Source organism: Montipora capricornis, chromosome 8, assembly GCF_036669925.1.
Source record: "Montipora capricornis isolate CH-2021 chromosome 8, ASM3666992v2, whole genome shotgun sequence".
Lineage (NCBI taxonomy): Eukaryota > Metazoa > Cnidaria > Anthozoa > Scleractinia > Acroporidae > Montipora > Montipora capricornis.
Window position 1 is genome coordinate 30972353 of NC_090890.1, and position 15445 is coordinate 30987797.

A 15445-nucleotide genomic window follows, 5' to 3' on the forward strand; every position below is an offset into this window, starting at 1 on the left:
ACAGCGTGAGTAACAACAATTCATTGATGGCGGAGATGCACGTTATATTTTAAGCAAATAAAGTAAACCAAAAAATTGTTTGGAATTCAATCAGGCTAGGGAATTGCAAGTTTGGGCAATTTTTATGTAAGCTTTCGGACAAAATAAGAGTAAAATAGTTTTATTCCAGCAACACAGTCACATCAGTAGCGGATCCAGACCAAGAGCCAATTGAATTAGCGGTGATCAATGACCAAAGGAAAATCTTTTTTTTTCCTTATTCCATAGATGTAAGCAAGTCGCGCTTAAATTTAAGAAGCAAATTGCGTCAGTGATGTATTACAGTGCACTGGCATATTATCATTTGCTTGTATTCAAAGTATAGAATAAAAGTTGTAAGAATTGTAATGACAAACCTTTCACTGCCAAAATCGTATCAGCAAAAAAGAAAATTTGGTTTTATCCAACGTTGTCATATAAGTAAATTAACCACCGTACGAAATATTTGTTGGCTGACGTTTCGAGAGTTGGCCCTTCGTGAGTTCTAACCAATTCGTTCTGACGAAGGGCTAATCTTCGAAACGTTTATTTACCATTGGCCGTTTTTATACTAGAGACGCACAATTCGTCTTGGACGAACTTGGGCAAACATTTTTTCTGCGTCTGTTAAATTCGTCTAGTATAAAGACGGCCACAAGACGCATTATGCGTCTGGACGAAGAATCTGGAAAGTTCGTCCAGACGCATTATGCGTCTAGTGCCCGTCTTTATACTAGACGAATTTAACAGATGCAGAAAAAATGTTTGCCCAAGTTCGTCCAAGACGAATTATGCGTCTCATATAGTTCGTCCCGTCTTTACACCAGACGGATAACATAAGAGACGCATGATTCGTCTGGACGGATTATGCGTCTCTAGTATAAAAACGGCCATTAGTATCACCCAACTAGTAGACTAATGCAAATGCTGCATTTTGATTGGCTACGCTACTAGAGGGCTATTAGTAATAGTCCTCGAGTAGCGAAAAGCGAGACACTTCCTTTCGTTTTATTCCCAAATAAATATATTTTCAGCTTGCATTTGCTAACTTTATTGTTGCCTTTTCTGTCCAACTAGTTGGGTGATACTAAAACAATTAGACTCTTCGCCCTCAAGGGCCACGTGTCAATAGTCCATTCGGCTTCGCCTCATGGGCTATTGACCAGTAGCCCTTGCGGGCTACGGGTCTAATTGTTAATTATCAACTCGTTTGGTAAAACCAGATTTTCTTGTTTTACTCCCCAACGACGCAGCGCCATAGTTCCTCTAGAAACAAATCCCTTCAGAGCATCATTAACTTCAAAGTAGCACACTTCCACTTGAAGCAGCTAGTGTTACCCACCGCTGTTTCCCCTACTGAGCCCCCATCCGGAATAGCACTTGTAAACCTCGCAAAAAAGGAAAGAAAACAAGCGCGAGTTGTCAGCGGGTTAGCACCTTCTCAAGGTAGCGATGGCCCCGGAGTTATCATTGTTCCATTGAATTAAAATCGGAAATATTCTGGCTGATTAAATGTAATTCTTTGACCGATTACTCATTTTCCGTCATGTATAGACCTCCCTCCCTTTGGGGACGAGGTTGAGTTCAGAAGATAAAATATCGTGTGCGACGCTTGTCCCTGAGATTGTTCCTACTGCTGTTACGGTCGTCTGTGTGGTGTTGCCGTATTTCTTCAACCTGGATCCAAAAGCACTTGCCGTCTCATCAATGTAAAACGCAACATAAAATGCCGACCTCACATTTCTTCCATCTTATCTGTGGAACTTTCAATTATTGAGAAAAAACAGAAGAGATTTTCCCCGTTGCCACAAAGAACTTAGGTGTTGATGATGATGATAGGTTAGTAGGGATGAAAAGAGACGAAGACGTCTAGGAGAGGGAGAACTTCACGCGAAAAGCTGATTTCTTGTTGTTGAGATGATCTTCCCATTGAATGAATGAATTATTTTTATAGGAAAACCCATTCCCTGGCAGAAGAGCGATTGAATTACTGAGGTGCTGGTCAGATGTACATGTATGCACATGCACATGTACAAGTATATGTATATGAAATACATAAATGGAAAACAATGCAATATCTTTTTGACTTATTTTATATTAACAAAAACAATGATTATTGAGCTATCCTCCTGCTGTTGCGACTCGATTCGAGTTGGAGTTAAACTCGCATGAACAGTTTTGAAGCTAAGGGAGAATAGTGGAACAATTTTGTGGTGTTTGACGGCCCTCTACATTACTTCAAATTTGTCCAATCCCTTTACGACATCGTTTTGAGGATGACGACAAAGAAATGTAATGCACACGCGCAGGCGTGCAGATATATTTACCCACGAGGTGCTTAGGAGTCGCAACTCGTTGAAACTCTCTCGTGCAATCATGATACACCACAAGGACAGACCACAACACCGGGAACTCCATGCTCTACTCTTTGCGAATAATGTGTGGGTTCTTTTACGTCCCACAGAGTTGATGAACTAGGGAGAGTACTTTTATAGTAATAGGTGTTACCCTCTTTAAATAAAGGTTATTGTAAGGGTTGTGAGATGGGGCCTACGGTTTATAGTCTTTATCCGAGAAGACTAGAGAGCGTAACCATTTGCAGATGTAATTACATAGGCAGCACTTTCTCCTCAGTTATTTAAAGACCCTGAGTATTGGTCCGGCCGGAGTCGAACTCACGACCTCCCGCATGATAGCCCGATGCTCAAGCAACGGAGCCAACGGTTTATCATTGTATAATTATGTTGTCATTGCTTTTTTGGGTCAAGGACGACACCGGCTACTACGACGACCACAACCACCATCGTGACGACGATTATCATGTTTACGACGACAATAATGATGATGATGAAGAAATGTACCTAAGGAGCAGTCGTGGCTCAGTTGGCTAGTGCGCGGCTTTCGGAGCGAGAGGTCCCCGGTTCGATCCTCGGTGACTTCAACGTCTGTTTCGACTTTCCTCTGATCCGTGTAGCTATAGCTTTAAATATCCATAAAACGGAGCACTGACAGAGGGAGGGGGGTAAAGGGCGCACCGTCGGCTTCCATTGATACCAGCCTCGTAGCTGAAGGAACTACCGACCTTAAATAAAGTGACTTTACCTTTTTTTTTTTTTTTTTGGACGGCGATTCGGGGATGCTCGGAGAAAATCGGAGTGCTCCTTTGCAGGAGTCAGACCGAGGACCTTCTGATGACTAGTTCGGATGCCCTACCACTGAGTCATCGGCGTTGATTCGTAGGAGCTAAGTTCATGCAACAACTTGTAATCGGAATGTAGAAGGTTCAACTCCACAAAAGCAGCATTCTGGGTTTTTTTCCGAGCATCCCCGAAACACCATCGATAAAGATACATTTCTTCATTCATTTACCGGGTTTAACATTTCATCATCTCCTTCACTATAAATCATGCCGTTCGTCCGTGACATTGGAGAGGATGGAGTAACGTGCTGCCATGGGCTTTTTATTAAAGTTAACATTGTTATTTTAATTAAGCCAAGCCGGAGGTCAAATGGATTGAATCTGAAGCTTTTCTTCACGTTCTACGACGCTGGAATATCCATCAAATTTATTCGTTCTTTGAATCTCAAAGCAAGAATGGATCATACCAACCTACGATTTCATGTGAGTTGATTTGATCTGATATCTATACAGTGTCCCCAGTAAGTGCCTCAGCGATAAATACACTTGACACTTTAAATGGGCCTTATTCGCGCAGCGGCCATATTGGCTATAGATAATAGATTTCGGACCCCGAGCCTTGAGATGAAATGTTTGAGAACGAGTTTATATGACTGGTTAAGTAACTATCTAAATGGAAGACAACGGCACAGTATTAAATGGAGTGAGGTCAGATCTGCTGCCGGTGACTAAGGGGATACCTCAGGGTTCTGTATACACCTTATTCCAAAATGGCCGCTGATTTATGCGGATACAAATTGGCCCTTGTTACCTCGTTCAAGATAAAATGTTCTTTTAAATTTTAAGCTTAAAAACGAGGCATCAAGGGCTTATTTGAATAAAAACAAAAGAATATCTAAACGGCGGCAATCTTGGAATAAGGTGTATTGGGTCCGACATTGTTTAACATATTTACCAACGACTTGTCATCGATGGTCCAATCAGGGTGGCTATACATGTTCGCTGATGACAGAACAGTTTACTGTAAAGGAGACTCGGCAGACCTGGCAATCACTCAGTTAAATAAGGCCTTACACGAAGTTTATACTTGGAGCCAAAACAACCAGCCGACACTACATCCAGGCAAGAGTGAAATAATGCTGTTCAGCTCGTGAAATCCGATGGGCCCTGTTGCTCCAGTGCTCCTGGGAGGCTCTCATCTTAAATGGGTCTTGAAAACATGCTTACTAGGCCTAACAGTTGATCATAAGCTTACGTACATGGATACCACATGCATGTTTTGTAAACCAAGAAGACATTTGCAACCAAGTAAGATTTATTGAAACGATCTAGGTTCTTATCAACGAAGGTTTTACCGTCCGTAAAGTATAGCTTGATACTGTGGGGTGCATGAAATTTTGATTTGTTCTGTTTTATGGAACGTTTACACTGTAGAGCAGCTAGAATTATCTTCAACTTGCCTAAGGATATGGTGTCATGTGACGTGCTGGAGGTCGACCACTCACCTACTCTGTTTTCGATCTACAAGATGGATATTTTAAAGCTTTGCTATAAAGCGCACAATGAGATCCTGCCAGAATTCCTATCCAAGCATGGATATCTACTCTAAACGTTCCAACGACCATGCCTTAAGGGGAGATGATTCACTGCTGGAACCAAGGTCTAAAACTAGATATATGAAGGATCCCCTCGCTTACAGAGGTGCAATTCTGTGGAACACCGTTTGTTTAAATGAACCTGAGATTCTTACACAGAAACAAGAATGAGTTGTACAATCGATTGAAGACAAAATCATATTTCAGAGACTTTAAATTTATCTTAGTTTCAGCTTCAGTTGTTCGGTACCGAGATGATGATTTTATTTATATTTGATTGTATTCACTGTAAATATTGTACATATTTGATGTTAGCCAGTAAATAGATTTTTAATTTTTTTAATTTACACACGACCTCACAAGCTTGTCAGCTTTTATTATTATCGTGTCAAAATAAAGGAATTCTTTTTTTCTTTCTTTTCTTTCTTTCTTTGCGCAAAAACAAAGTTTTCAATCCCTCGGGACTCAACATGGCCGCTGCGTGATTAAGTCCTACAAAGTTCATTATGATTATGGCAGTTAATCACTCAAGAATACCCGCTGATAACACAGTAATTGCATTTAGTAACGTGACCAAACACTGGTACACTTTTAAAACAATAAAACAAGTCATCTCTAAAACCTAAAAACTTACATAAATCAACAAACTAAAACTGGCCTTAAAACTTAAAGGGGCTAGGTCACGCAATTATAGGCAATTTCAGCACTGATCGAATGGTCATAGAATTAACTAAAATATCAAAATAACTGTTCAAAACTAAAGAAGAACTCTAACAAAACACAGGGAAGCCGAGAAGGGACATGGAGAAAACTGGAGAGGATTGAAGTGGATTGAATTTGGGTAAATTTGAAAAACGTCGTCCCACCACTTTTCAAATTTATATCAGTTTATATCAAAATGTCATTTACAAAGCTGGACAATCTTTCTCAGTTGTTATGTGGGCGTGATTTTGCAAATGAAAGACTCTTGCTCTGCCAATTTGACGTTTAGAGCTCATAATTAACAAAATTAAACAAAATTACCTAAAACATCGTGACCTAGCTCCTTTAAGATCGACATGCTTAAATCTTCATCCTGATCACTTAAACTCAGACAGCATTCGCCGGCTAATTTAACAAATTAACAGGTTCTTTAAAATTAAAATTCTCAATGACGGTGAGGGGGAAGGGGGGGGGGGTGGGGTGGCTTTTTGATTGAGAATTTTTTCGTAAAATTATCTTTTCAGGTCTTTTATCGGGATTCCCATACAGATCCTTATAACTTTGTTAGTTTCACCTCACATAGACTGCGAGCAGTCTCTCTTTTGCTCTAGAATCTTTGAAACGAACGCGTACGTTGAACTTTTAATGGCTGAAACAGCGGGTCGCTAATACCGCGGGCGTTGGAAACGCCCACGATATTTGCGACCCGCAGTTTTAGCCATTTTGAAGTGTTCGTTCGTTTCAACGATTTAGAGCAAAAGAGAGACCTCTCACACTGAGCTTGGAGTGCCTGTGCATCGAGCCGTAACAATCGGAGAGCTGGAAAGCTCGAAATAAATGAAGGTATGTGCATCTAGGAGGCCCTCCCTGGGGTTTGGGGGAACAAGGGAACATGGCTAATTTGAAATGGGGAGTAGGGGAACAATGTCAAATTATTTTAGGGAACAAAAACAATTTTGACCAATTTGAGGGATCAAAAAGCTGGGAACAAGTTTGAAAGTAATTTGGGGAGCAAGGACCCTTCCTGGGAGGGTCTCATCTAAATGCCTCACCATCTTGATAAAGTATTTTCAAATACTTTATCAAGATGGTGAGTCATTTAGATTAAAATTTGGCCAATAAATGATTTTTTAGGGGTACTCCATTTAGGTACTCCACAGGGTACTCCATTCTTCCAACTTAGCGACAGTTCGGTACGCTTACGTGACAACAACAGTGTAGTTTTGATCGATTTACTTATGTTGTCGAAGAAAGCGAAAACCACAAAGCGCTTCTTCTAAACACAATGCACAAATTTCGCAAATTGATGGTTATAATTTTGGGTTATTCCCTTGTTTGTCTCATGAAGAGCGCCTTCGTCGAATGCGATTCGCCTACGTGTTCAAAGGATTCTCAACGTTGTCAACACGGATCCAAAATGTCTGCTGACAAAAAGAAGGTCAAACCACTTAGCTACGAACCACTGGAAGATGCTCTTGGCTTTATGACGAAAGCTTACGACATTATGACTCCGCCAGCTGAGGATGTTCGCCAGGAAAAGGACGCCTTTGAATATGTTGCTAAAACACTTGATCATGTTCACTTCTCTTCCACAATCAAGCTAAATGTAGGCGGTCAGCATTTCACCACAAGCCTCCAAACGCTGACAAAAGACACAGGTTCAATGCTACATGCTATGTTCTCTGGAAGATTCGATACGAAACCGGCTGAAGATGGTTCGTACTTTATTGATCGGGATGGAACTCACTTCCGGTATATCCTGAACTATTTGCGCACGGGTCGACTAATTCTTCCAGAGGATAAGTTGGTCCGAAAGGAATTGCTCGAGGAGGCGGAATTCTATCAAATCCGTGGGATCGTCGATGGACTGCTCCCTCAATCGTTTTCAGAGTCTAAACTTTTGTCTGACGAGCATAAGGAAATTCTAGTTAACACTTGGCTTGAGGAACCACTACGGAAACCTCGCTCAAGTTTCGTACTGATCTACCGAGCATCTCGCGACGGATGGGCATCGTCTACATTCCACGCCTTGTGTGACAACAAGGGGCCCACTGTAACTGTGGTCGAAAGTGAAGATAATATATTTGGAGGCTACACAGAGCAATCATGGGATGGTAAGTTTATCACATTTGCAAACTGATTATAAAGTAGGGCTGATCCGGCAAGTAGAAACAAGAAGCTAAAAGTAGACATAAGTCGCTGCGGCCCGCTGTGCTTCAGTTTTAGTTAGTTAGTTAGTTAGTCAGTCAGTCAGTCAGTCAGTCAGTCAGTCGACCACAGTCGAGCAATTCTTCACAACTTCTCGCCACTCTTCTCTGTCATTCATGAGGGCAGGCAAATCTTCTAAATGGTCTTCTTCCTCTCTTAGGACACTGGAGTCTCAGAAGCAGATCGTCGGAGATTATCTGATCTTTAGCTCTCAAGCAATGCCCAGCAAAAAACTTGCTCTTCTTTGCGGAACCAACGTTGATATAGGAGGAAAGGTCACCGTAAATTTCAGCTTTAGTCTTGGGTTGACGCCAGAAAAATATTATTTACTCGCTTGAGTAAACGAGTGTACGTGCCGTCCAGATTTTCTTGGAGTCGCTTCGTCATGCTCCAAGTTTAAGAGCCGTACAAGAGGATGCTTTCCACGCAGGCTTTAAAGAAAGCTATCTTGGTTTTGACAGCGATGTTGGACTGCCATACATGATGGAGTCTGTTGCATGCTGACCATGCTTGAGCTTTAAGAGTGACGAAGTCCTTTCTACTGTCAACTACATATGATCCCAAGTACTTGAAATCTTGTACGCTATTATGAACTGTGCCATCTTTGGACTTAACTGGAGGAGCATCCACGTCTCCATTTACATTGAGGTATTCTGTCTTTCTGGCATTCAACAATAAACCAACCTTGGCTGATGCTACCTCTAAGGATACAAGAAGTTGTTGTGCATCTTCAAGGGTCGATGACGTCAGTGCAATGTCATCAGCATAGTCGAGGTCTGGGAACTTTCCAGGATCTCTGTTGGTCTTACTCGGCTTGACATCAAGGCCTAACTTGTTCATGCCATCAATGGATTGCCGCAGAATGTAGTCGACCACAATCACGAACAGGTATGGCGCTAGCGAGTCACCCTGGAGAATTCCTGTTGTTGTAACAAATGATTCTGTTGGCGGCCATTAGGGATGCTGACAAAGCTGGTAGGTGCATGGTACATTACAGCAATAGCTTGAACAATTTCATCTGGAATACCATAGTTTGATAGAATATGGAGCATGATGTTGCGATTTACACTATTAAACGCCTTTGCAAAATCAACAAAGATGATTGCAGCCTTTCCTTTCGATATACTCATCTCTTCTATTATTCTGCGCACTGCAAGTATCTGTGGTGTAGTCGAGCGGCCTCTTCTAAACCCATTTTGGTTTCTTCAGAGTATAGGACCGACGTGTTCGGCAATTCTATTAAGAAGCATTGAGTTGCAGATCTTGGATGCGATATCGGAAAGAGTGATACCTCTGTAGTTGGCAGGGATTGAGAGATCTCCTTTCTTAGGCAGTGGCAGGATGGAAGAAAGAGAGAAATCTTTTGGTTTGTTTCCAGATTTTGTTTCATTGCAAAAGTGAAGCAGGTGAGAGTGGAACAATGGTGATTCCCAGATAAGGGCAGGAATTTTATCAGGCCCGGGGCTTTTCGTGTTTTGAAGCTTCTTCACGCTTCTTTTATTTCTTCCATTTCAAAAGGACCTGTTTTAATAGGAAGACAGTCGGCAACTTTGTTGGAAAAGAATGCATCTTCAGGTAAGCATGCTCCGTCGACTTCTTTGCCAAGCAGTGATTTGAAATGAGTAAGCCATGTTTGGCGGCGTTCTTCTGGGGTGTTTCCTCTCACATTGGTGGCGGGAGATGACTTTTTGTTCGTGATCTCTCTGAGAATTTGCCAGGCAGCCCCATGTTTGTGTTCATGGTGTAGATTGTCCAGCTGGGCAGTCTGTCTCTTAATTTCATCTTCCAGTGCTTTGTTGTACGCTTCATCTAAGTTTTTCTTCATCATCTACGTTCATCTCAGTTCTTCTTCATTTAAGTTTTTTTTTACTACCGTATAATTAACAGTTATAGCGCGAAAGCGGGAGTGATATCGCGTAATACTTAGCCGATATCACGCAAGCTTGAGCGCTATAACTGTTTTATAATAGGCCACTTTCGATATATTAAAATTCAGTCCTAAACAAAAGGCATCGTCTTGAGGCTCTGGGGAATAAACTCATACAAATCCTCATATTTATTCCCCAGAGCCTCGAGATGATGCCTTTTGTTTCAGGACTGAATTTTAATATATCGAAAGTGGGCTATTCAACACATTGATAACAAATGAAAGATTTCCAACTTGTAACATTTGTGAAGCGGCGCCAGTCCGTCATTTTCACATTCTCTTGCGAAATCTACATACATCGCTGAATATACACCTTATTCCAAAATGGCCACTGATTTATGCGGATACAAATTGGCCCTCGTTGCCTCGTTCAAGATAAAATATTCTTTTGAATTTTAAGCTTAAGAACGAGGCATCAAGGGCTATTAAATTTGAATAAAAACAAAAGAATATTTAAATGGCGGCCATTTTAGAATAAGGTGTATACGTCATGTAGACCTACGGATATCGAGAGCTTTATGACCATATTTGGGCAGTGTATCAATGTGTTGAATTATAATAGGAAATAAACGCTTCATGAAATTAAAGCGAATTTCAAAAATTCTCGTTAATTTAAGTGGCGTTCATTTATGTAACGTTAAGTATAGTGTAAGTAGCGCATTAATTTCCGCGACCTTGATTTCCATTATTTTTCCAAATCTGTGACTCACTCCAGACATTTTTGACACCTACAGTATGTTGCCCAGTATCCGACCACTTAAAAAATAATTTCAATTTTTGCAAGGCCCTTATTAGTTTACGGAAAACGAAGTCTACCGAAAGAAAACGAAACATTTACATTTCCTGAAATGTACTGTTTCCAGAATAACGGAGACCAGAATCATAAACAAAATTTTCACTAATTATACGCGTGCCCAGTATAGAGCTCAAAAAACGATCTCGCTTGGTTTGGGGATTTTTTAATTAATTTTTTTTTCGTGATATGCAGCACACGTGATGCTATTTGCTGCCTGTCAGTTGTCATTTTCGTTTTATGTCTTTTTTAGTACCTTTCCGTAGTTCTAAAGGCAGTGGGCAAGGTTAGTTTTGTATGTTTCCAGTTTTCGTAATCTTTTTCATGTCATAAGTTACTTGAGTCTGTGTAAGGTTGTTTTCGAATTAACTGGTGAGATCGGCTTCGGCCGCTCATTGCCTCAGATGGTGCAAATACGCAGATCACGGCAAGAAATAGCACCTGGAACGCGATAGTCGGCGGGTTCAGTCGATCCTTAACAAACATTAATGTAAATCTCATCATTTTTTCATGGGGTTTCAATAAAAACAGTTATTTTTAAGGTTTTGCAGGTTCCGCAGGTTCCGCGGTCTACAGTTCACAGATTAATCTGACCTTCCGTGTGCTGCTTTCACACTGCACTTTGCATAACTACTGGATGCATAAGTTAGAAAGGAATTCTCAATTTTTTCCATAATCCTCGGTTCCTAAGTCAATTTATATTTTCCAAACTCTAATGCCAAAGTACTTTGAAAGAGCAAAAGGAGACAAAAGCGTCTCCTCCTCGCCGAAAGTTGCGTTTAATTGCGTTGCTATTCCTGTGGTCGGTTAAACTGAAGTGGTCGGATTTTGGGCAACATAGTGTTATTTCACATAAATCTTTCACATTAGTAAATCGTTTACTGTACGTCAACTGCATATTCTTCGTGGTCGCTCGCACTTGTCAGAAGAATAGTTTTCAACGTCTGCCTCTTGAATTTAGGTATTATGGATATTGTGAAGAACGCTCGAACTTTGCAAATTCCTTTCTTCAATCCATACGTTTGGGGACAATGGCACGATCATTGCTTGTATTTTACAGTTAATGTTAAAATAAATTTGTCCCCGTTCTCAACAAATTTTGTTTGTTTGGGTGTAGAAGCCAGACAAGTTGATTTCCCACATTTTGAAATTTATCCCCTCTTTCGCGCCAATTTCCTTTATTGGGAAGCATCTCCCATCAAATCGCGTTAACATGAGTAGTTTTTTATAATAAGGTATATTCTTGGAACATGTGCTCTCATTCAAAACAATAATCACGTGAGCCATTTGGTAAACATTAACAAAGATTCCACCCCTTTCAGTTAAGAAATGGAAATTCGAATGTAATCACAAATTAATTGTCTTAAAATCATTTATCATCAGTGATTCTAATGCAAATTCAATACGATCAATATAACAGCAACGAAAGCTTAATGTTTATGTTCTCTTCTATATTCCAATTCAGGATTCCTACTGGTATCCTAATATTTTGCAAGATCTCTTAAATGGCCTTTTAAGTTGATCTCCGAAGTGGTGTTTCTGCTGTGGTTGCAGTGTTGGCCCTCTGAATGATAGTTTCATGCTTTGTGTTTCAACTGCTGTCTTTTTTCATTTTTTTTGTCGAGCGGCCCATCGAAACTGAGTTGACACTTTTGCTTGAAAAGTTTGAATCTTTTATGCACATCACCTGGACTGTTCCAGTCCATCGAAGGAGGTTTGACTCAGTGTCCACCATGATGGTGTTTGAAGCTCGAAAACTTGGAACATTTTAAGGTAATTTCCTTGAAATTGTTCTACTATCAAAATTTTTTGGAAACTTGGCATACTTAACATTCATGATGTGAACATCAAAAAAATGCAATAAAAAAATGGGGTCACCCTGTTTGTTTACGCGTCAGCAGGCTCTTAAAATGGGGTATTTTTACTGGTTGCGAGGTTAAAAATTCGAATCACCTTCATACAGAATTAGTCTTGGTTACTTGAAAGCCACAAAATTTTATTTTGAAAATAAAGCTTCTTTTATTCACATAAGCAGTATTGCTTCATTTACACCGTTTTTTATGGCCTGGTTGTAGCAATAGTGCACTTTTTGGGACAGTTCCGTGGTTAGCTTGAAGTCCTCGCCTTGGCCGAAATACACTCAGTACGGAACTGTTTTCCAAAAAAATTCACGTTCTACTATCAAACTTTTTTTCTTCGTCAAATATGTTCTTTATTAGACTGTTCTTAGCAAATACCTGAAAAAAAAATCGGGGGTCACCGTGCTCGTTTCTAAGAAAAGGAGCATTTATTTCGCTATTGGGCTTAGTTTGAGGGAAATCTTTTACGTTTTGTATGCGCGCGTGCTGATGTGCGCGCGCTAATGAGGCGAAAATACTAAGGAATTACCTTAACGTGAATGCGGGGGATCAGTAATCCTTGCACGGTCCCACTTCTGACACCACGTTGTGGAGTGGAAAAACGCAGGACGCCTTTGCTTAATATTGTTTTGTTATTTATTCCGAGCTCCTTCATAAGAAGAAGGGCACCAAAAATAGTAACGTAACGTAACGTAACGTAACATAACGTAAAATATTTACGGTAATACTGACGTTCTGCACTGCATTCTTAGAATGACATAAGGTATAATGCATCCTAACATTGTCAGTGCAGTGGTCCAATGAAACAGTTGCTGTTAATTAGTCTTCCATAGCATAGAATCGAGTGTCATAAAACCAAAACCAAAGTAATAACTTTGGTCAATCAAAAAGGACAGAGACAATCAAGTAAACCAATCAAAACTCGAAGTAATTACACGTAGCCGTCACAAAGCGCGGGAAAATGTTCACGCGCAAGGCACGATTGGTTTTGGTTTCACTTCTGATTGGTTGAAAAAATAGCGCGAGAACTTTGAACCAATTACTGAGCGAAGCAATGCAAAACCAAAGCAATTCGCTAATTACTTCCGACACTCAATTGAAAACCTTTTAATTTCGTGTTTTCATCTTGCTCTTGATGTTTTTAATGTGAAGATTTGTCCGTAGTTTGGATACTATGAGCTATCCAGAGAAGGCCAATTGGGCTTGCCCTCTCCTTAGCTTCTTAGGGAAAATTCCTATTCACTACTTGCACAAATCCCATAATACACCTTTTTCACCCCCCCCCCCCCCCCCGCCCCCCCCGAAAAAAATAAAATAAAATAAAATCTGCATAGGCATTGTTTTCGACTTCTCTTGGGACATTTTCATGTCCCAGGAGAAATTGCAAACAATGGTTATGCAAAAGTCTTGGGGGGTAATAGAGGTGTATTATGGGATTGTGCAAGTAGTGAATGGAAAAGTTCGAACTGTTTTGCCTGTAATGCTATCATTTGTGTTTTTTAGGTTCAACAGGATATAAGAGGTGTGAGAAGTCCTTCTTATTCAGCCTTGTAAACCAATCAGGAGCTGGACCAACAAAGATGAAACTTAAGGGTTCTTCAAACCAGAACGGAATCTACTGTAGCAGTTCATTTGGACCCACGTTTGGAGGCGGCCATGACCTTCACATAAGTAGTGACGCAAATACCAAAACCAATAGCTACAGTAAATTAAGCCACACGTATGAATGCCCCCCAAATATGGTTGCCAATTCATTTTTAGCGGGCGGCTCCAATTTTTACGTCCATGAGCTGGAAGTGTTTGTCTTTCAAAACGAGCTTGCCTAAGTGACCTGGATGACTCAACTGCCATTGTATTCGGTTTGTTTCACTTTTAAGATAATGAATTACTTTAAGATAATTACTTTTAAGATTCTTAATTTTTTAGCGCCTATTTATTTATCGTCTCTCATTTCATCTAAATACAATCTAAGGAATTCTAGTGATAACCTTTTACTGAGTTATCCACGTTTTAATTGTAAAGCAACAATAGGTGATCGTTCTTTTACCTGTGCTGCACCAAAACTGTGGAATGCGGTACCATTTTACATAAGAAGTGCCAGCAAAGTTAGTATTTTTAAAGCCAACCTAAAAACGCCTTTTCCGTCATGCATTGTTATCATAGTTGTTTTTATTATTGTGAGTTTACTTTTAATTGTAATTTTAGCTTTTTAAATTATTGTAAGTTTACTCTTAATTGTAATCTTAGCTTTTTAGCCTTTTTATTTCGTTTTTGTGGTAGTGCATCGTAAGTACACAACACACTATGTCACCGGGTTGTATGAGTGTATGAGTGCAAGTCCGTGGTGACAATAGGCCCGCGGCGCGTGCATAACTCACGAACATAAACAGGTCTCTTGGAAGCGTGCTTGAGTTTCAACAAAATGAGCCCCAAAATCGGCAAGAATTTGTGACGCTGATGAATAATAAAGCAGCTGCTATTTCCAAAACCATGGTAATTATAATCCAGTTATAATCGGGGATTGTAATTAGTTGATGTGAACCCATTTCATATTTAATTCGATTATAATTCGATCACAATTGAACACGGCTCTAGAAAGCTGTCAGAAGCTTAGAGTGCACGGTTAACCTTGTGGTGAAAAACAAGTTGTAAGGGAACTTGGAAATGATCAACATACCAGCCTCGAAGCCAATGTTTCTCGATTCCCTTTCATTTTCTTCAATCTTTCTGGGTTTAGTATTTTACTAGTAAACAAATGTCTTGTCAGGGGCCTGTTTAGCTAACACATATACGATGGAACTATAATGATATGATATACGGCACAAAAACAATATCGTGACCTGTTTGAACTACATATTACGCAAAGATAACTTGAATCTCCTGGAAGACAAAACGCAGCTCAGTTGACAATAATACAGCGCTGTGTTTCTGCACTACCACACGTACGCAATGCGTACCTATTTTTAATCTTGTCATGCGCACTCGAACATTTTATGGAATTTGCGCATTATTATTATTATTATTATTATTATTATTATTATTATTATTATTATTTTAATACAGCAAAAGCTTGCAGTTGGTTTAACATCCTAAGAATTACTAGTTTTGACTGTGGGACTATGTCTTCTTTGATGGTAGTGTTTTTAGTCCCTCAAACGGTGTATTTTTGACTTTTAATAAAATACTTCTGTGTTTTTGACACTC

General features: G+C 40.0%; 1 protein-coding gene across 1 annotated transcript; it reads left to right on the forward strand.

Annotated features, from left to right (window-relative positions):
• The first annotated feature begins 6687 nt into the window (after positions 1 to 6687).
• On the forward strand, positions 6688 to 15433 carry LOC138059214 (uncharacterized). Its single transcript, XM_068904778.1, has 2 exons — positions 6688 to 7568; positions 13745 to 15433. Exons 1-2 carry the CDS (start codon positions 6740 to 6742, stop codon positions 14065 to 14067), a joined length of 1152 nt encoding a protein of 383 aa, XP_068760879.1. The 5' UTR covers positions 6688 to 6739; the 3' UTR covers positions 14068 to 15433.
• Positions 15434 to 15445: the final 12 nt, after the last annotated feature.